The sequence below is a fragment of the Zeugodacus cucurbitae genome, chromosome 2, assembly GCF_028554725.1.
Source record: "Zeugodacus cucurbitae isolate PBARC_wt_2022May chromosome 2, idZeuCucr1.2, whole genome shotgun sequence".
NCBI classification, from domain to species: Eukaryota; Metazoa; Arthropoda; class Insecta; order Diptera; family Tephritidae; genus Zeugodacus; species Zeugodacus cucurbitae.
In genome coordinates this window covers 37886457-37910278 of record NC_071667.1, presented here as the reverse complement: position 1 = coordinate 37910278, position 23822 = coordinate 37886457, and the positions used below count along the sequence as shown (strand labels likewise).

At 35.1% G+C, this 23822-nt stretch overlaps 1 protein-coding gene across 2 annotated transcripts in view; it reads right to left on the bottom strand.

Moving 5' to 3' along the window:
* Positions 1 to 23822, bottom strand: part of LOC105220442 (E3 ubiquitin-protein transferase MAEA) — a 57427-nt gene that overhangs the window by 24853 nt on the left and 8752 nt on the right. For both annotated transcript variants that reach the window (XM_054228826.1, XM_054228866.1), the window contains exon 2: positions 11797 to 11902. In XM_054228826.1, coding sequence (XP_054084801.1) covers positions 11797 to 11902 — 106 coding nt within the window. The remainder of the gene's footprint in view (positions 1 to 11796; positions 11903 to 23822) is intronic.

The window sequence follows — 23822 nt, the reverse complement described above, 5'->3', positions numbered from 1 at the left end:
CAAAATCAATTAGATCTGGTATTTTGTTACGATGGGCCAGTATGTTGGCTTGCCAGGAGATATTATATCAAGATTATTATACTTATTCATAATAGTGTTGTACAGCTGTCTTCCTTTGGGGTTAATTAGACGTGATCCCCAGTACGTGTGTTTTGCATTGTAATCTCCACCTGCTAGAAATCTATGACCTAGTGTTCCAAAAAAGTCTTTAAATTCACTATCTGTGATTTTAAAAGAAGTGGGCAGTATATAGCCGTTAGATTTAAATCACAACCCCGATTTTTTAATGATATAGTTGTAGCTTGTAACTGGGCTGTAGAATGAGAGCATGGTGGTAAAGCCGATTCCTAACTAACACTGCCATGCGCTTTTCCATCCGAGTGATTTGTAACATCGAGTCTATATCCGGGTATATTGAAGTTATTTTTGTTTGTTAGATGAGTTTCTGATATTAGCATTACATCTATATTTTTTTCAGACAGAAATCTAACAATCTCTAGTTTATGTTGGTTAACACCGTTAGCATTCCATATACAAATATTTAGTATGCTCATTTTTTACTTATTAAAGTTTGCAGCATTTGGTTTTGTGATTTTATTAAATCTTGGATCATGCTTTGCATAGTAGACATAAATTGTGTCATACATTGCGTAAGATTTATAATCATGGTTTCAATACCTTCTTTTAGTGGATTTTGCGGTAGTTGCATTTGTACCATGTTGGCTTTTACAACATTGGCATAGCTCCCTTGTACTGCAGTTTTTTTAAGTATACCGGGTTTTGTAAAGTGGTCTGTGATATCTATAATTTCATTACGGGGTGTATGTAATATTTGGTTACGACGTGCTTGAATTCCCTGTGATAGCTTCGATTTTAAATCTTTGTATACAGGACAGCCCCTATAGTTAGCAGTGTGATTTCCTCCACAATTGCTGCATTTTTTAGTTAAATCTTCTTTCTTAATTGTGCATTTGGAAGTGGGATGTGCAATAGGATTTGGTGTGCCCATACTCTTGGCAATTGGTGCATTGTACTGGACCATTTCTTTTGTGTGGTTCTTCTACTGTTACTCTACGGTGTAACAAATATTTTAAGTTATATATAGGATGTGTTTCGTTTTTTTAAGCTGGTTAGAATTCGGCATCAATCCAATTCTAAACATGGGTTGTGGTACTTTGTTTCTGTTGAAGATATTTACAAAAGTTTTAATTTCAAAGCCGCATTCTTCAAGAGCTTCTTTGACCTCGCTGGAGTCTACGGAAGACTCTATGCCTTTAACTACAACAACTATGCCCTTAGAGCTCTTAAGTTGGTAAGAATAATAGTTCTTTAGTTGACAAAAACTTAACAATGTCCATAAAACTTTTTTCAGTGTAGGACTGTATTTTAGTTTCGTCGATATTGCCTTTTTTCAAAGGCGTTATATTGAAATTGTTGCTACCTACAATTTCACTTAGTTTAGCAATAAGTGCATTTGAGCTACGCTCTCGCAGATATATTGGTGGCGGTTTGGCATTGGCTGCTGTTGTGGTACCCTTCGCAGCGTCTTCCGAATAATTGCTTAATAAGGCAAATCTGTTGCCCTTTAAAATCTCGGGTTTATTCTTGAGTGGCGTGCCGTCTTGTAATTTTTTAGAATTGACCGCTGACTTTGAAGGACTTAACTTCCTTTTTATATTGACGTAGCGGTCAATGCCAATCTGAACAGATGAATATTTTTTCATAGGTACATTCTCACCCTCCTTTTTGTTTTCTTTCGCTGTCATCTCACTTGCCGGTACCTGCGTATTTGTTGGGGCGTTCTTGCTTGTTGCTAGGCTCTGTGGACTGACTTATTGCCTAACGCTTGCTTTAATGCACTTTTAAAGATACTTGTTTATTGTTATTATTTTTTTTTGTTTTGTATTTTAAAAGTTTTCACGGACCGCATCGAGAACACGTCCGTATGGTTTGAAAGCTCGCTCAATCGTGAATGATAACAAGAAACTCTTAAAAGTAACGATAAACAATGCAGTACGATGAATTATGACGCAGCAACTTTGAACATTAAGCCAATTTTTGAGTTTTTACATTTAGTTTGCAAATAATTTTTGCAACTGGAATATGAAATATATTTTGTTTTCTATTTTGATCAGTTCATAGAAGAACTTTTTTCATTTAAATGGGTTTAAAACGGAAAATTTGATTTTAGAGTGCCGTACGATGAAATATTACGCTGACTGTATATATAAATGATCAGGATTTTTTTTACAATTGTACCTAGTATACAATTAGGCAATTCACAAGCTTTGTTGTATGTCTTATGTCATATTTGAATATTCTTAAAAAATACGACACTTGTGAGCACCCTTAAGTGTCATATTTTGTCATATTTCTACATTTAATCAGCTGATAGTGAAAAATTAAGAAGACAGTAATGCTATATATCCGCGATAAAAAATCATCAATATATATATGCTATCATCCGATTTAGGCCTTAGAAAAAAAAAACATAGCGATTTTTGCTGAGGCCAAAACCAGATATATGTCGGTATTTTCCAGATATATACAATGTGCGGTATAAATCGGTTGAGAAGTGTTCGGGCAGAAGGGAACGAGCAAAACCGACCACTGACCGACCCAAAAAAACCGGTTCTTCACAGAAAACCGACTACCCACTCGTCGAAGTTTTGCCCCAAAACCGCACCCACCGACCGCCCACTCTGCCACGAATATGTCAAAAAAAATAACCGGTTCTAAAAAGTAACCAGTTACTGCAGTACTACGCATATGCCGCAAAAAACCGAAAAAATTCGGCAGCAAGTGGGTAGGGGTATAGAATAGCGTACTCAAGGAACATACCACGCAGTGTTGTATCAGTCATATTTTAATTTTGCATGTGAAACAACAACAGTGTTGGTATGACAGTCATAAAAAAATATGACAATATGACGATATGACACACTCTGACACCTTGTGAATACCCTAAAAGATTAAATACTAACAACAATTCAATACTAATAACATAAGAATAATAATTAAAAGCTAAATGTTAGAGAAATTAAGAAAATAAGTCTGAAGGCCTCTTATGTTTCAGTCGGTTTTCTTGTACAGCAGTTCCGATGAGTCTGGATACCTCTTCATTTACATACTGTATAAGCCTCATTTCGTGATTCTTTGCAAGTTTAGTTATTTCGTTTACTACTGAATTCGCACCAAGATCACGGTGAAGGTCAGCAGAGCTAACATACAAAGGAGCATTAACTATACTTCTTAGTACCTTATTTTGGAAGCGCTGAATGCAGGCAATACAGTTTTGACTTGAGCAACCCCATAGTTGAGCTCCATAGTCCCAAATTGGGTTTAGTACTTGATTATATATAAACACTTGTTTTCGATTGAAAGCGTGGATCTCCAACCGACTAGATGGTAAAACTTAGCAAATTTTAAATTTAAATGATCAGGATGACGAGTTAATTTGAAATCCGGATGTCTGTCCGTCCGTCTGTCCGTGCAAGCGATAACTTGAGTAAAAATTGAGATATCTTAATGAAACTTGGAATATTCTTTGGCACCCTGAGGAGGTTGCTTTCAAAGATGGGCAAAATCGGTCCGCTGCCACGCCCACAAAATGGCAAAAACCGAAAACACATAAAGTGTGATAATGAAAGTAAAATTTGGTACAAAGGATCGCATTAGGGAAAGGTATATTTGGATGTAATTTTCATAATCTCGCAACAAAAGTTGCTAAGAGGGTATTATAGTTTTGTTCACATAACGGTTGTTTGTAAGTCATAAAACTAAACGAGTTAGATATAGGGTTATATATATCAAAATGATCAGGGTGACGAGACGAGTCAAAATCCGTCTGCCTATCGGTCCGTCAGTGCAACGGATAAGTTGAGTAAAAATTTAGATATCTTGATGAAACTTGGAACACATGTTCCTTGGGACCGTGAGAGGGTTGCATTCGAAAATGGGCATAATCGGACCACTGCCACGCCCAAAAAATGGGCGACCCCGCCCCCAAGCCATATAAACCAAACTTTCTGCAGTCGGTTCTCTTACGTACCCCACCACACACCATGAAATTAGTTGAAATCGAATAATAACCACGCCCACCTCTCATACAAAGGTTAGGTTGAAAATTACTAAAAGTGGGTTATCTAACTAACGAAAAACGTCGGAAATACTAAATTTTACCAAAGACATTGCAGAAGGATGCTGCACTCAGATTCTTTTACAAAATGGAAAATGGGCGTGGCATCGCCCACTTATGGGTCAAAAACCATATCTCAGGAACTACTAGACCGATTCGAATGAAATTCGGTATATAATATTTTCTTGGCACGTGTGGAAAATGGATGAAATCGGTTCACAATCACGACAACTTCCCATGTAACTAAATTTTGAACTCCATCTTATTCCTTCACTTTATAATATATACATAAGGAACCAATGAAGATAGCGAAATAAAATTTTACACTACTGAATATGCTCTGTGGCATCACTTGTGCAAAAATTGTCGAAATCGAACTATATCTTTTCAAAGCCCCGAATATCGAATATGAAGAATTCAGTGCCCCATGGTAATTTTTCACCGAAAATTTCGGTAAATCTTTTAGGTATCCTAATGTAATTTAGAGGAAATGTTTTTCTTCTATTACCTGAGACAGACCTGCAACATGTTGCACAGAGTATTATAGTTTTGTTCACATAACGGTTGTTTGTGTCACCAAGAAATGAAAGAGTTAGATATGGGGTTATATATATATAAATGATCAGGATGACGAGTGGATTTGAAATCCGGATGTCTGTCCGTCCGTGCAAGCGATAACTTGAGTAAAAATTAAGATATCTTAATGAAACTTGGAACACATATTCCTTGGCACCCTGAGGAGGTTGCACTGCCACGCCCACAAAATGGCGAAAACCGAAAACCTATACAGTTTCATAACTAAACCATAAATAAAGTTATGAAATTATCAAATTTGGAACATAGGATCGTATTAGGGAGAATAAATTTGTACACAATATTTAAATTAAATTAAATCAATGTCCAACACAAATCAGCAAGCAACGAGTCAAGCTTTTTACCACTGCACTGATAAGGAATAACAATAAGTAACGTTTGAAAGAAACGTTAAATGCTTGCCTAAGAGTCAAAATTTAAGCATAGATTGCAGAGAATAGAGATAGAGGGAAAAAACATTAAAAAAAATGCATTAAATTTCAGTTTTTCCGACATATTGGCTATAAGGACACCAAAAACATTGATTTTGGGGTTTACAGTCATCTAAGAACTTAAAGACGGACTTATTCTGAGAAGCTTTGCCAAAGAAAGTTTACCAAAAAAGTCAACATTAAAAAAGTTAGAGACCGAAGAAAAATGTGCCTTTCTCTTACAATGGGCCACTTTGATGAAAAACTTCAACAAAAAATTTTGTATGAAACCATGATTGTAACTCAAAAAAGTAATGATGCAGTTCGATTCGTAGGACCCGAAATAGGAGGAAACCGTCGAATTTGGTCTTGTCTTTTTTTTTTTTTTTTTGAAAAAAACTATCACAGTGTAATTTACAAGTGCGAAACGGAACAACAGTGTGAAGTAGCAAATATTGTGTTTAACTCGAATTAACAAAATATTTGTAATTTCGTTTTTACCTTATTCCGCTTTGCACTTTGTATAATACTAGCAGACCCGGCCACACGTTTTTGTGGCTAAGGTATACATTAAATTAAGTTGGTCCAATATGTTACGCAGCATGATTACAACTCACACTACTTTTAATTGCAAAGTACAGGCGATTTGAAATAGTTTGCGATAATTGGCTACGTCATCCTGGTTTGTAGCTGTGTCAACTCTCTTGGACCGAAATTCGAAATTGTCGCATTAAGATCATCGATATCTTTTTTTTACCACCAATATAGGTCATTCAATCAGTCATTTATGGTTATCATATTGAGGTTTCATGTCAGGAAAACTTCTCTTTTGAGTCAATGAAGTGACAGAAATCTGTTGGAAATGCTATTAATCCATCGAGGTGTCAACTGCCAACTACTTCTACAATCGCAATTTGATATTGTTGCAAAAACACTCATATGTTAGTTGTTAATTAGCGATTCTTTATGTGTCGCCACAAATTAAATGATTTTAGGCATGCGATTAGCCCGTCAGTAACAGTTGACCCAGGAATAATTGGAAGAGTCTGGCGTAAATCACCTACTAACAGAATCCTGGCTCCACCAAAAACGTTCATCGACAATCAAGATAAAGTTCGTTATAGCGCTATTTTTGACGAATTTGCCTACTGGTTTTTCGTTCATTTGCAATTGCTGTATGTTTGCCTACTAACAGGTGCCAAGTTGCCCCTATTCCCGTTAACCTTGGTGGTGAAAATGAGTGAAATTGGTTCTGGAATAACATCAGCCCTCATATACTATATATGATGATTTTCTATTGTCGAATATATAGGTAAAATTGTGTGTTATCTTAATAAAATTACATCAATAAATTGCGAGAGTATGAAATATTCGGTTGGACCCGACCTTAGCCTTTCCTTATTAGTTACAAATTGTTTTGGGCTATCGACACAACCTTATACAATTGAACAATAACAAAAATATTTTAACAAAGCAACAATGATAACCTTCAAAATATTATTTTTTTGTTTTCTTTTTTTATATTTCTCTTGTCAACTCGAATAAAATTCTCTTATTATTATATTCCTCGCAATTTTTCCATATTTACTCACTTTCTAATCTTTTTCTGGCCTTCCACGAATATTTCAAGACTAAAATTAGCCAGATCGGTTGGCCGTTCTCGTTTTTTTGCGGCACAAACGAACAGAAAAAAATGTTTATATTATATTACTATCAAGCGACAATTTTTTTTAATTCCGCACAGGACCATTCAGTAGGGAATCGACCGCGCGAGTGATCTTACCTACCCCCCCCCCCCCTCCCGTACCTCCGTGCCTGAGTGGCGCCTACAACTCTACAACGCATAGTTAGCCGCCGAAAAATTTCAAAAAGTTATATAAAGGTTTTGAAGCGATCTTAAATAATAAATCATTTATTTCTAAGGATTAATAGGATTAATACTAAGGTATAAATAAAGAGCCTTTTCAAGTAGTGGTATTTTAATTAATTTTTTATATAAAATCGCTTATTGTGACAAAACTATAATAGTTAGAGGTATGATGTCGCGACGTTTTTTGTAGATAAAAGAAAGTTTTTTGGTATTTTTTTACATTATCGGATTTCTGGTAAGGAACCCTATTTTTTTTTTAACTAAATATAGCCTATGTCACTCAGGGATAGTATAGCTTTCCAACGGTGAAAGAATTTTTCAAATCGGTTCAGTAGTTTCGGAGCCTATTCGACACAAACAAACAAAAAAACAAACATTTCCTCTTTATAATATTAGTATAGACATACACGTACATACATACATACATACCCGTTAGGAAATTTTTTGTTCATCGGAACTTTAAAATTTTTGCAACCCAAACTCAAATATTGTGTACATATAAGACACAAACAAGGAAAAAATATTTTAACAATTAACTTTCTAACTACCCAGAGGATAAAAGAATTTTACTCGCCAAATTTCGGAATTCGTTTTTTTGCTATTTAAAAAAGGAAAATAACTCAGATTCCAAATTTGTTTTACTCAAGTTTTAAAAGTTAATAGTTTTTAAAGATCCAACCCGACTCTTTGAATAAATAAACTCACATTTATTGAAAATGGAGGATTTTAAATTTTGTATGTCCGATTTGTTCGAATACATTGAGGAACATTACGACTCCCTACCCGAAGATGAGTCAGTTCATACTCTTGAAATAAAAAGAGTTGAACTCAATGCCATTTACGATAAGGCAAACAAATCGTATGACGCTTTTCGCAGAGCCCCACACAAACCCGAGAATATTGACTTCGCTAAAGTCAAAGAAGAATTTAAAAAAGGACATAAATCGTATCTAAAATGTTTGGGATCAATCAATAAAACTATTGATGATCTCAAGACCCCATTAGCAGTAAAGGAACCCGCTGCAGAAAACTCATCGGTGGACACAATACCTTCAATGCAGCTACCTCCCTGTGACACGGATATATTTTATGGCGATTTCTTAACATGGCCCTCATTTAGAGACGTATTCACCGCTGTATATATACACAACCCAAAAATTAGCAACGTGGAGAGACTATTTCATCTTATTCAAAAAACCCGAGGAGAAGCTAGAGACTTAGTTAAAAACGCCCCTTTAACAAATGATGGTTTCGTGATGGCCTGGAGGGACTTCGTATTACAATACGAGAATAAACGAGTACAAGTTAACGCGCAATTAAAAATATTGTTCAATTTACCCCACGCAACTCAAGAAAATGCAAGCGCGATCAAACACCTCCAGAGGACCGTCAACAATTGTCTTACAAACCTGCATAATGTGTATATAGACACTAGTAGCTGGGACCCCATTTTAATATTCTTATGCGGATTGAAACTACCCAAGACCCTACTTTATCAGTTTGAAGACACCCTAGAAGACAACTCAGAAATACCATCATGGAAAACTTTCGATGCGTTTCTCACCCACAAGCACAAATCTCTGGAAGCAGTAAAACTTGATTGACCCTGCTCCAGTTACCCCATCCAACTGTGGACCCTACAGAAAGGACAGGAAATTGAATAGCTTTCACCCAAACGTCTCTGGAATTTCGACCCTTCATTTTCTACACTCAACTGAAAACCCTACAAAACGCAGCAACTTCTCATATATATCTTAAAACAATGAGAGTTGTAAATTGTGTAGAACACAACATTCCATTCGAGAATGCCCACAATTTTTACAGATGAACGTTGAGACCCGAGAATCCACCGTAAAAAATAATGGATACTGCTTTAATTGCCTCGCATTATCGCATAGTTTCAAGGACTGCAAGAGCAAATATTCTTGCAGAATATGCAGAGGGAAACACCACACTATTCTGCATAGAGAGATCACACCCCGATCACATTCTCCCCCGCAAGGACCAAGAGCCTCAAACCCGACTCTTGATTCAAACTCAAACAGTACCTCCCAGGCCCATAATCTCAATACAAATCCGCAAGCCTACACAACCCTATTACAGTCCACTCAAAATAGAACCCAAGACCCACTCAACTCAAATAGGAAGCAGATTTTGTTAGGTACTGCTATAGTGCAAGTTTACAACAAAGGGAAATTATACACAGCCAGAGCACTCATAGACTCCGGATCAGAGGCCACAGTAATTTCTGAGAAATTCCAAAGACGATTGGACCTACCAACAACCCATAGAAATGCGCAAGTGATTGGATTGAACAAGACAGTATCCGCAACAGTTACCAAAACTTGTGAACTCACCCTTCGATCACCAACAAACAAAGAATTTCAAATAACAACCCACGCACTCATATTAAAAACTTTAACCGACAATTTACACAATTACCCACTCGACTCAACAATTGTCAATGCAAAATTCGGTTTTAGTTTAGCGGACCCATACTTCTACAAACCCAAACCCGTGGACATTATAATTGGAAGTGATTTGTACCCACGAATTGTACTCAGAGGAGTACAAAGAAATGTTTTTGGGACACTACTAGCCCAAGAAATAGAATTCGGCTGGATTCTGTCTGGACCCACTCCCGAAATACCCATCTCACCCACGGTAATGTCATTCTTTAATAAAATGACCCCACACAATGACCCAAAAACAAAGCGGAGCCGTTATTCTAGCAAATTTAGTGGATGCGACCCTACCCTAATTAAACAACACCCAGTATCGCACTCAACTTTGGACGGACTCTACAATTGCAAGCCCTCATGCTTACGCACAACCATTGTGCCCCAACGAGAATACCACAAAGAGAAGTTCTATAAAAACAACACGACCCTTACGAAGCTAAATATTTTAACGCGAAGAAAGTACTTCAAGGAGGAATATAACGCTTTGACCCTAAGAACGAACACACCCAGGAAAAGTTCTATTTGACCCTAGACCCTTTAATCGACCCCAAAGGAATATGAAGCTTTGACCCAAAAAAAACTACACCCATTTCAACATTACTCTTTAACACATATCAAGACCCTTAACTAATAATTTTTATTCGTAGACTCTGCAAGGCGGCCGGGATGTTCATGCCAGATGAACACAACCCGGCATTGTCCTATAAACTCGTCTAAATACGAATTAAAGGACAATGCAATAATGCACAACAGCGCCAACATAGCTTGCGGAGAGATTTAAGAAGTACACAACAGTAAGAACAACAACCCAAGATAGAAGGAAAACACGGACGGACGAAAAGGCGCCAACACCGGATCAACCCAACACAACAAAGGATCATTTAAACATCGAGGGATTACCCACCCAAACCTAATTATAACTTATAATTAATCCCCAATTGTTAGATTTATGATCTGCTAACCAAGATACATGTAAAACCCACTCATTTGTATAACTAATACACACACACATACATTGTATATCATATACCCCACTCACCCAAATACACAAAATTATTTTATATAAAAAACTAATCATCTTATTTTATTTGGCACACCGGAAACTCAACGTCGAATACCATTGAAGAAAATGTCAGTTCACACAAGTATGAATGCACTAATAATTTAAGAGCTTCCCTTTCCAGCTCTGGATATTCGTGTTTTCTTTTCATCCAAAATACGTCGACACTTTGCGAATAAAATTCCATTTTAAGCATGCCATCAGTAGCTAATTCTAGAAGACATTCTTTCATTTTTGTGTTGACAGCAGCCAGATCCATTGATTTGTCCAAAAAAGGGTTTAAAATCCATTTACGCCCATTGTCAGCTTCAGAGTGCAATTCTGGAAATTATATCAAAAGTTTCTCTATGCAAGCTTGTTATTATGTACCTCTTTGTCAAGTCCCAGTTCAAACATATGTAAAAAACTCGGTTAAAATAGACTCGGTTATAATGGACTCCGGTTATAATAGACAATAAAATCGTATTTTGTCCATTATAACCGAAGCTTTCAAAATCAAATTTCAAAACAAAGTTGGCAATCAGTTGGCAATAAGCAAAATTTTGTACTTCCCCGAATTCGATCAAGGGACACAATCAGTCTCTGCAGCAGAAAATGTTCATTTTTTCTTGGAAATAAGTCAAAGAAGGCAAACAACTTCTGGGGTGGGCTGAAAGTGACGTTCGTTGGCTTTTCATTGAGAGTTGTTAATTTTAAATATACAATAATATGCGAAATTGAAGGAGGAACTTCCCAAGCTGACATTTGGTTTTTAGGTTTTTGTTCAAGCCTAAAAAAACAGACTATTTCGAACATATGGATTAATCGGGAAAAAATTAAAAATGATTGGAAAGTCAACGACAAGAGAAAAAAAATAAGAGTGGCGAAACATCCTCAAGTTGATGAATTACTGTTTAAATTGTTTATTTTTTTTATTCATAAACTTTATTGCTTTAATAAAAAAACACATTGAATTTACTTTTTGAGTTAAAAATTTTATATTCTGATTAGATGGACACTCGGTTATAATGGACAATTTGACATGGTCCCGTGGAGTCCATTATAATCGGATTACACTGTATTCTAATTTCTCAATTTCATCCGAACGAAATATAGTGCATCACTAGTGTTGTTACGATTATGAGGTAATTCCATAAACTACTACTTCACTTGAGATATATTTGACGTAACATTTACTATGCGCTTTACATCAACTGTGTTTTTTCCGCTTAATGTATTTTTACGACAATTAATTTCACTCATTTGTATTATGATATACTCACCAAGATTAGTAAGACTTCGAATATCAGACTTCCTTGCAAGGCACTCTGCAGTTTCATAATATCCCCTCCTGAGTAGATGTTCTATTACAATGCGATCCATTCGAATCTTAAATAATGTATAAAACAAAAATATTTATAAGAATGGCATATTAATGCATAATTAAGAAGTCAAAATTTATTTTCCTCTCTTGGAAAGTTCACAAAAAAACAAATACTTAGTGCTCGATGGTGAAATTGAGAAGTACTCTTATTACCGCAATTCACTATTTTAAGTAAAACACATTTTTTAGCGTCAGACTTTTCGCTATGTTGTTTCTAGTGTTAAATGGATTTTCAACATATTCCATCGTGATCAGTATTACTGTTGTTATATCAGTATTCATTGTTTGCAGCAATCAAATAAAATATTAATTTTTCAAATTTAAATTAAGGCACCCAACATTTATTTAAAATTAATATATATTGAACATTTAATATATGTATTTCCGCAAACAAGAAATTTCGTAGTTTTATAGTGAATCAAAATAACCGGTTTGTGATCAACAATAAAGCAATCGGTTTTAGTCACTAAATAAAAAAAAGTTCCAAAATTACCAAATGGGTTAGCTTCGATAATGCTATTTACAACCAAGTCGTCTAAAGCTCTACAAAAGCAGTATCCCTTACTTTGCGCACCAAAAAGTATTGGTTGCTAGGTCGCCTACGACTTTTTATGTACTTTTCAGTACTCAAGTAAAACACCTTGGGTCCTTTTGTATGAGAATAAAGAAAGACTCCTTCAAAATGTTTCGCGTATACGGATTCCATTTAAAATAAATTATAATATATGTCTTTGCGACGAAAGCGTATAATTGACTGTTTCAACAATTACATTGCACAATTGGCAATGAAATCAAGTTTTTTTTAAATCATGGCCTACTTCATTTTTAAAATGTTTCATGCGATAATATGTAATATGCAATATGGTGGAAATGTAGGTCTTCGCATTTCTTTACACTCACGATTATAAATTAACTCCATCAAATAACTATATTTGTATTATTTACAAATATGTACTTCGTGAGAAAGAAATTTTCTCAGAGGTGTAGGCTCAATTCACAAGATTTCTGACATAATGGACCGATATGTATACGTGGATATTATGAGACCATTTTCTGAAGAGGACATGCCGCTAAAATGGTTATTACAGCGGAATAATTACCCGAAGCACACCAGTAGGGTGGCAAAGGGGTGGTTTCGGGTCTATGGAATTGAGCTTATGGATTGGCCAGCTCAATCCCCTGACCTCAATCCCATTGAAAAAATTTGGACCTCAAGAAAGCCGTGTGGAATGATAAACCCAAAAACAACAATTAGTTGTGGACCATAGTGCAGCGAGCATGGCAGAGCATACCACTGAAAAGATGCCAGGGTCTCGTAGATTCTATGAAGAGGTGTTGTATTGCTGTTATCAAAAATAATGGTCTTGCTACCAAGTACTAAGATTTGGTATTGAAGGAAATTGCAAAACCCCTTCAATATTTTTTTTTTTAATTTTGTATTATTTAACTACTTTTTTATATAAAACTCTAACCCCCACTACTATTTATCTGCTCGCTGTAAGTCTCTCAGATATTTTTAACAAATTCAGAAGGAATATGCCACTTCTATGTCTCCGTGCCAAAAATGAAATCGGGTAATAACTTCCCCTAGCTCTTATATACCTAATATTAGGGTTTTCAAACTTTCAATTGACTTTATACCATATAAATGCCGAATATGTGACTCAAATTGTTTATTATATTAATAAAATTAAATAAATAAATTGCGAGAGTATAAAATGTTCGGTGACACCCGAACTTAGCCCTACCTTACTTGTTTACTATTTGCCAAAAAGTGTTATCAAATGCCGCCAAAGTTTTTGGAAAATACTAATTTGGAGTAATAGGAGCAAGCTTTTATTAAAAAATACGAAAGGCAGTCAAAAAGTGTGACGAAAGAGTCATGACCAGCTCCAAAGTAAGTAAAACCAAGGCACCATTAAATTCGGAGGTGAAAATGTTTTAGTTTGGGGTTGCTGTAGCAATGATATTAATCGAAGGCAAATGACGGGAGAGCCCTACGGAGTGATGCTGAGTACAAATTTCGAGCCCTCAACACTAAAAATGGACTTAGAAGATAACTCTATATACCAGCAGGGCAATGAGCCCAAACATACAAGTCGGGTTATGAAAGAATGTTTCGATCAAAAATCTATAGAGCTCCAACTCTGGCCTGCCAAAACTTCGGACTTAAATCCTATTAAGTATTTATAACAATATTTGATTGATAAGCTCGTCCGATATTCTTGTCGTCCCAATAATTGAGACATTTTAAATACATTGAAGGACTCCTGGGAAAACAAACCACAATCACTTTTTCTGAACATGGTAGACAGCATGCAATATGCTGATTGAAATATATGATTATATACATTTAAAAAAAATTTAAATATATTAATGTTTTCAACCTCTTAAACCCACCCAACCCCTTAAAGGAGACTGTATACATGTGTACATATTGCAATTAAAAGTTTTTCAAATATTTGAATATTTTTTTACCATTATAGGAAAATGAAAAATTAATAAATGAATATTGTTTGAAATCCAAGCAGCCTTTGATTTTTCCAATTAGTCCAATTATCCGAGAAAATTTACACGTGCTTTTATATGCTATATTTTTTGCCCGATAACACCGTTCAATTAAACGGGGAAACCAATTAACCATAGGGTCAATTAAACGAAAAGTACTGTAATAATTTTCGTGTTTACATTCATAGGGTATACATAATTTTGTCGGACATTGTATCTTGTAAACTACTAAATCTACATCAACCAAACTTTCTACACTAATAATTTTCGCAACCACCTCACCTTTCACTGTACCACAATTTTGAAATCCATCTGAATCGTTAACTTAACAATATATAAGTAAAGCAATGGTAAAGATATCGGAACAAAACTTTAACTCTAATAAATTCAAAGAAGATGTGTTCTTTATAATAGTGTGCAAAATTAACAATATACATAATATCAATAATTCCTGTAGCCCCCACATACATATATAATATTTATACCGCAATATTATATGTGAGCATTATTATATGTGATTAGCAAAATTATGTGAACGTACAATTTGGGATATAATGTAATGTAGCTTGGTGGCAAAAATAGTTAAAATCGGTCCATGAATCATCCCAGCTTCCAAATACTATATAAAGGGTGATTTTTTTGAGGTTAGGATTTTCATGCATTAGTATTTGACAGATCACGTGGGATTTCAGACATGGTGTCAAAGAGAAAGATGCTCAGTATGCTTTGACATTTCATCATGAATAGACTTACTAACGAGCAACGCTTGCAAATCATTGAATTTTATTACCAATTTTATCGACAAATTTTTTTATTTTTTATCGACAAATTTTGTTCAGCGATGAGGCTCATTTCTGGTTGAATGGCTACGTAAATAAGCAAAATTGCCGCATTTGGGGTGAAGAGCAACCAGAAGCCGTTCAAGAACTGCCCATGCATCCCGAAAAATGCACTGTTTGGTGTGGTTTGTACGCTGGTGGAATCATTGGACCGTATTTTTTCAAAGATGCTGTTGGACGCAACGTTACGGTGAATGGCGATCGCTATCGTTCGATGCTAACAAACTTTTTGTTGCCAAAAATGGAAGAACTGAACTTGGTTGACATGTGGTTTCAACAAGATGGCGCTACATGCCACACAGCTCGCGATTCTATGGCCATTTTGAGGGAAAACTTCGGAGAACAATTCATCTCAAGAAATGGACCCGTAAGTTGGCCACCAAGATCATGCGATTTAACGCCTTTAGACTATTTTTTGTGGGGCTACGTCAAGTCTAAAGTCTACAGAAATAAGCCAGCAACTATTCCAGCTTTGGAAGACAACATTTCCGAAGAAATTCGGGCTATTCCGGCCGAAATGCTCGAAAAAGTTGCCCAAAATTGGACTTTCCGAATGGACCACCTAAGACGCAGCCGCGGTCAACATTTAAATGAAATTATCTTCAAAAAGTAAATGTCATGAACCAATCTAACGTTTCAAATAAAGAACCGATGAGATTTTGCAAATTTTATGCGTTTTTTTTTTTTAAAAAGTTATCAAGCTCTTAAAAAATCACCCTTTATTATGATTTTTATTATTACTTATATACCCGAAATTAGCCCTTCGTTACATGAAAAGCTTTACAGCCAAACTAAGTAGTTTCGGATCACCGCATAGAAGACGGTAATATTTTAATGATACAATATAATTTATAACATCGGTTTTATTTCTATGTGCACATGTGGCCCATCCACGCATCTGATTACACTTGGGAATCTAGATTAATTGAAATCGTTTATTTAACTAGTATTTTGCTCTTCTTAACCTTTGTAAAATTTTATATGTTTTGGGCATATTATATCTGTTTCATCATTAATCAATTATCATTAAATTTATGTAAAAATATAATTTCGTTTCACATTAGTTGTTCCACCAAAATAGATTATACAGGGTTTTGTAAAAAAACAAAAATACTAAGACATGAATTTGAATAATTTATTTCTAATTTGTTCATATGTTTAAATGAGTTAATTTGTATGACAGTTTGATTATACTAATTAGCTGATTACAGCTGAATGTCCATGTACTTATTCATTGAAAAATTATGTATATGTCCATGCATTTTCAGTTAGACGGATCGGAATTTTAGAATATAAATGCATGTATGGCTCCACAAAGAAAAATTACATATTTTTTGACAACGTTTAAAAGCGGGGTAAATTGTATGTAGTATACTTTATTTATACGTTCACAACATTTTGTCAAATTATCTCAAAGTAGTTCTACGCGAAAGAACTCGTAAATTCCACCTCTTTGATAATCCCCGGTGTTGGCTCGACCAGGAGTATTTGTTGAAGCGTGGCCGAAGGCCGCCTATGCAGAAAGAAATTCTACACGAAAGAATTTATTACACCCCGAGATACAATTTGGTGTATAATCCCTCCTTTATTTATTTCGATTCATTTGCAAAATGGCAACAATTATTTTTTGTCAACATGGAATCCGTTTGTTATTGTGCATATAAAGAGAATTGTGCAACAATTTAAATGTTTATTTACAGCAAATTTTAATATAGTTTATAGAAAATATATATGGAGAAACAAATTAGTGAAGTGCAAATAAATGTAAAGTAAAAAATATATGTATGTGAAAAATGCAATATAATTGCAAATACAGTGGAACTACTCTCAACCGAATCATTATAATCCACAACAAAACTTCGAGTTATAGAATTTTCATTTAAAACATCTAATTTTTCAAAATATTGTAAAATATAGATTTATACCCAGTTTAATTTATTTACTTCGCATAAAGATTTATGTACATACGTTAAAACACGTATTCTGTAATTTTGTTTTTTGTATTTTGCTATTATTTGGCTCTTGGCATGGGATATGCATTGTGTTAGATGCTTTATGCAATCCGTAAGTGTAATACAGTGGAACTTCTCTAACTCGAATCACCATAATCCACAGAAAAACTTCGAGTTAGAGAGACTTCGAGTTGTAGAATTTTCATTAAAACATACAAATTTTAACTTCGCATAAAGTATTATGTACATACGTTAAAACATATATTCCGTCATTTTGTTTGTTGCAGTTTGCTATTATTGGCTCTTGACGTCTATGTCCCATGCCTTTGTTAGATGATTTATGCAATCCATATGTGTAATATTATATTTTTTGTTTGCCTCCGTACAATATAGAGGGACTCTTTTAAAATTCTGCCTGCATAGTAAAATTTTAAATTTTGCATTATGTGATGAACAAAAAGTTCGATTTATGGATGGAAATTTGTATGTAAGTTGCACTCTATTGCCTCTACAAGAGTTCGAGTTATAGAAGTACAAGTTATGGAAGGAAATTTGTATGAAATTTGTTTTCTAAACACTATTGCCAATTCAAAAGTTCGAGTTATGGAGATCTTCGAGTTATGGAAATTCCACTGTATTATATTTTTTTTTCGACTCCGTACGATATAAAGGGACTCTTTTAAAATTCTGCCTCGATAGTAAAATTTTAAATTTTGTATTATGCATTGGTCGAAAAGTTCAATTTATGGAATGAAATTTATATGGATTTTGACTTCTATTTTCAGTTCAAGAGTTTGAGTTATGGAGAACTTCGAGTTATAGAAGTACAAGTTATGGAAGGAAATTTGTATGAAATTTGTTTTCTAAACACTATTGCCAATTCAAAAGTTGGAGTTATGGAGATCTTCGAGTTATAGAAGTTCCACTGTATCTCGAAAACTATAAGTCAGGTGCTCAACTTAATTTTTTAAGTGGGTGGACACGATTTCTCGAAAAATTATTATGCGATTTTGTTTAAAATGTTCACACATATGTGAAATAACATTATCTAGTCATTGATCAAACACGCCTAAAAAGAAGGGATATGCCTGCGTACTAAAGAGCAACGTTTCACCAATACAGCTCATTCACTTGTTGGAGCTTGTCTAGTTTTTTAAATAGATTTAAGATTTTATAACTTATTGTTAGGCTTAAAAAAAGCAGATTTAATAAATAAAGAAATATTGAAAAAACAAACTTGAATGAAGATTTTTTATCACAACTAATTTTTTGCAATTTGGTTGTGGTTTGTTTTCTTTTTTCGTTTTTTGAGATATTAAGGAAGATGAGATGTTAACGTCTAAGTTTTCCGTATTTTTATACTCTCGCAACAAAGTTGCTTGGTCACCGGAATGAGCAAATTATAATCTCACAGCGACATACGGATCTACGATCAACATAACGGCTGCATAACTGTATCGTTAAATTTCGGACTTAAGACCAAATTTCACATGGCGCTTTGTAGTGAAACTTAAAATTGCGAAAGCGGAATTGGGTATCGCTCAACGCCTGAAGAGTTCCTGGTTCCAGGTACATTGCCTGGCAGATATCCCCTTCTCGTTCTGGAAAATTTTAATGTCAATTTAACTGGTAAAACCATATTTTCAACAATTGACCTCATTTGCGGTTTTCATCAAATACCAGTTGCCAAAGAAGATGTTGACTAAACGGTCATCATAACACCGGCACCACACGCTTCTTGGCTGACTTTTCGAACGGCTCGACTTTTTGGAACACTGCATCTCAGCAAAAGGGATATTACCCCTTCCAGGTAAAATAGATACGATCGTCAAATTCCCTCGCCCAACAACGATCCGAAAACTGCGTGAGTTCCTCGGTATGATCAATTTTTATCGGAAATTCAAAACTCTGCCAAGTTTCAACCACCCTTGCATTAGTACATCCAAGAGGCTTCAATAAAAGGTTCTGGCCCTATTCCTAGGACTCCAGATATAAAATACATAACCGGTAAGGACAACATCGTCAGAGTTGCTGTTTTACGTATCGACGAAATATCCCAGTCAGTATCTATAAACGAACTTGGACAAGCACAAAGCGAAGACGAGGAACGTCAGCAACGTTTACGGGGGGAACAAGACGTTTCATTAAATATGCGACCAGTCAACATTCCAGGATGCGATAAACCAATTTATTGTGACATATCGGGCCATGTACCACAGAAAAATTGATAATTTTTTTTTTTTAATTCTCAACAGAAACAAGTAAGGAAGTACTAAGAAGTTCGGGTGTAACCGAACATTTTATACTCTCGCAATTTATTTAACTTTATTAATATTATATAATACACAATTTGACCCATATATTCGTCATATATATTGTATAAAGTCCATTGAAAGTTGTAAACCTTAATATTAAGTTAGAAGCACCGAGGTCCACGTGTTCGATATATGGGGCCTTAAAAACCTATGGTCCGATTTCGGCGATTTTTAGAATGAGGCTGCCACACTATTAACAAAGTATTTGTGCAAAGTTCTGCACCGATATCTTCACTAGTACTTTCTTTATATATTGTAAAGTAAACGATTCAGATCGTCTTCAAAGTTCTGGTATATAGGAAGTAGGCGTGGTTGTGAAGCGATTTGGCCTATTTTCACAACATATCATTGGGATGTAAGGAAACTATTACAAACCAAGTTTCATTGAAATCGGTCGAGTAGTTCCTGAGATATGGTTTTTGACCCATAAGTGGGCGACGCCACGCATTTTGTAAAAAAATCTGAGTGAAGCTTTCATCTGCCATTTCTTATGTGAAATTTAGTGTTTCTGACGTTTTTCGTTAATGAGTTAACCCACTTTTAGTAATTTTCAACCTAACTTTTGTATGGGAGGTGGGCGTGGTTATGATCCGATTTCTTTCATTTTTGGACTGCATTAGGAAGTGGCTAAAAAAACGACTTCAGAAAGTTTGGTTTATATAGCTCTTTTGGTTTGCGAGATATGTACAAAAAACTTAATAGGGGGCGGGGCCACACCCACTTCCCCAAAAAAATTACATCCAAATATGCCCCTTCATAGTGCGATCCTTCATACCAAATTTTATTTCCATAGCTTTATTTATGGCTTAGTTATGGCACTTTATGTGTTTTCGGTTTTCGCCATTTTGTGTGCGTGGCAGTGGTCCGATTTTGCCAAGAAATAAGTGTGCCAAGTTTCATCAAGATATCTTAATTTTTACTCAAGTTACAGCTTGCACAGACGGACGGACGGACGGACAGACAGACATTCGGATTTGAACTCCACTCTTCACCCTGATCACTTTGGTATATATAACTCTATATCTAAATCGTTTAGTTTTGGGTGTTACAAACAACCGTTATGTGAACAAAACTATAATACTCTCTTTAGCAACATTTGTTGCGAGAGTATAAAAACTATGTAAATACTGCTGAAATAATGTGGCATCGAAAAACCATACGAAACTTTTTAGAAACCCTGAGAAATACAAAAAACATAAGCGTAATGGACCAAAATTTTCGATAAATGAAAGTACCAAATGGCATATTCGCAAGTTGGCAACTCAGGACATGATGAGTTCCTCCAAATTAAAGCGGAATTTGTTCTATAAGTGCCAAGACAACATGTACAACAAATTATGAAAGGATACTTAAATCTTAAATATGAATGCAAAGTGTCTAAACCGCGTTTATAATCTCCACAAAAACGCATGCATCCTTTTTCGAAAAATACAAATTCTAAGGAGTAAAGCTTCAAAATTTGATATTTAGTAATGAGGAAACATTAAATTAAGATGGATCATAAGTATTGGAGGGATCTACGGCACCCTCGCCATACTTACTATAAGCGGTGGATTTCTAATGATGTGGGCTGCTTTAGCGCCTAAGAGAAGTCTCACATTGCGTTGTTCCGAGTCGTATGAAAGCAAAATATATATGGAATTGCTGGACAGTGAATTTATCACGTTTGCTGAGGCATATCATGGCGACAACTGGGTGTTCCAGCAGGATAACGCGCTTATCCATGTCCCAGGGTATACTAAAGCATTTTATGAGTCGCGTAATATCGCCTAACTTCAGTGTCCGTCATAAAGTCTAGATCTGAATTCAATAGGGGATTTAAGGGACATACTTTCCGCAACATTTTTTAGCTGAACAAAGCAGTATGACAGCTAAAACAAGTCATTGCGGAGGAATGGGCGAAGATAAACGTTTCAGTTTATGTAATGGGCCGCTTATGGACCCGTACATATCTCGACACGTTTTATCACCAATTCAATAATTGTCAGGCCGCACAAGACGTTTCGAACATATCCACTTGGACATCATTGGACCATACGTACCATCAAGAGGGTACCGCAACTGTTTGCCTATCATCGACCGGTTTACAAGTGAGCATATAAATCGACGAAAATTTTTTTAAGATTTTTATTTTAACAATTGTATATGCACATTTAATTTTTTTAGCGTTTTTTTGTTGCTTTCAGTACGAAATAGGCTGTTCGAAAAAATAAGAACCATACATAAAAAGTTTCATTACGATATATTTAGTGCGTTAAAATGTTCACGAATGTCTGCATTTAGTATTAAGATGTTCTTCCACGTTTTCTAATTACTTCGGCAATTCTGGAGTGAAAAGAAACCACAAAAGCACGGCATGTTGAGAGGCGCATATTTTCAATGGCATTTTTTGCTACTCTCCATAATTCTTGGACATTTTTTGGTTTCGAGCCTTTTATACCATTTTCACATCCATCCAATTGTATTAAACTCCTAGTATTACAAAAACTAAGACATTGGATTAATATTTGCGCCAAGTATACACTTTTTAGCTCTATTCGAGGCAAGTTTTGGGCCATTATCTTGATGATAGATACATCACAGTAGCATATTTTCTTCGGCAAAACAATAGTTTCCAGATTTTTATTAACACAATAAATGGCGCCAATAGTACTTACCTGAAGCCAAGCACAACTCCTTTAGGCCATCTCCATAACAACAGGCCTTTGTATATTAGAGTTTAATTGCTGATTAAAACATCATCTAATATTGTTGTAGTCTTGTTTTTTTCTCTCTAGAGTCGTAAAAAAAAATTGTCTCATCGTCCCTTAGAACATCAACCTAACACCGGTTCCTTTATACAATTTCTACCAAATTGAAGCCGTCGTTCTATGTGCACACTATTCAGTAAAAGTCCTTTTATTGACTTCGTGCTTTTGGATTAGCATATATCAATAATTTTTTATTGATGAAGTTAATATTAGAAACATAATTTAATTTGTTACCCGCCCGGACGCCCCTAAACGGGTGCATCCTTTTTATCAGACATTTTTTGTGCGTTCCCCTTAATAACTCATGCCCGAATTAAAATGAGCATGGTACAAAGGATCACACTATGAAGGGACATATTTGGATGCAATTTTTTTGGAGAAGTGGGCGTTGCCCCGACCTCCACCACGTTTTTTATACACATCTCGTAAACTAAAATGGGCGGAGCTAATCTTTTCTTAGGACAGGTATATATTAGTCTTAACTCAAATATAAAGTGAAAAACATTTCAAGGTCCTATGTATTCTGGTTCATTAGTTACAGCATGTTGCTTATAGACACAAATTGAATTATTATAAATAAATTAAACACTTTTCTCATGACAGTATTTTTTTTAATAACTCTCTCATCTTTATTTATTTACTAACAGACCACTCCGGCTTCGCACGGGCTTAAACAAACATTTCAAAAGTTATAAGTTTTTACACACTCTCCCATACATATGGATATACTTTGCCGTTTCTTGCGTGTGTTCATTTTAAATGAACTAAAACTTGATTATGACCTCTAGTCTTTTGTGTCCGTTGTCTTTCTCTCTGATTATGAAGGCGTTGGGAAAGCTCAGAGTTCGGCGCCCTAATATTTTGTTCTTCAAGCCGCTGCACACGCTCCAAACTCGACTCTCAAGCACGTATTTTGCAGGTTTTGAAATTTTGTTCGGCAAGTAGCTGCGAGCACTCATTACTCGACTCTCTGGCACGCGATTGCGATGCGAAGAGAATGACTTGCAAGACGTTTTTCAGTTTCAGATTAAGATTCTCAATAAACATAGTCTATGTTACTCGAGGAGAATGTAGCTTTCCAATGGTGAAATATTTGAAATCGGCACAGTAATTTTGGAATTTATTCATTACAAACATGCATACAAATATTTCCTCTATAATAGTAGTATAGATAAATGTAGCCTATCCCTGCCATCCAGGTCTAACCAATTTCCCCGCATGTTTCTTCAATTACTAACACCAACGTACACATACAGCCTTGGCCAAAAGTATTAGGCACCCCATTAAAATACAAGTATTTTCAAATGTGGCTATCAAAGTTAGCACTTGTTTTTGCAAATGTCTTACATGGGTGTTTAACTGTTGATTAAACGAATAAATTTTGTAATATTAAAAGTATTAAAAAAAATTAAGCTAAAACTAAAAATTGTAATTTTTAAGAAATTCATAAAATATTTTATATATATTTTTTTTAATTATTTTTTTAATGTTATTATCACTAAATCATTGTATTTTCACTGTTTTACAATAAAACTTCATTATTTCACTTGTTAAAACAAAA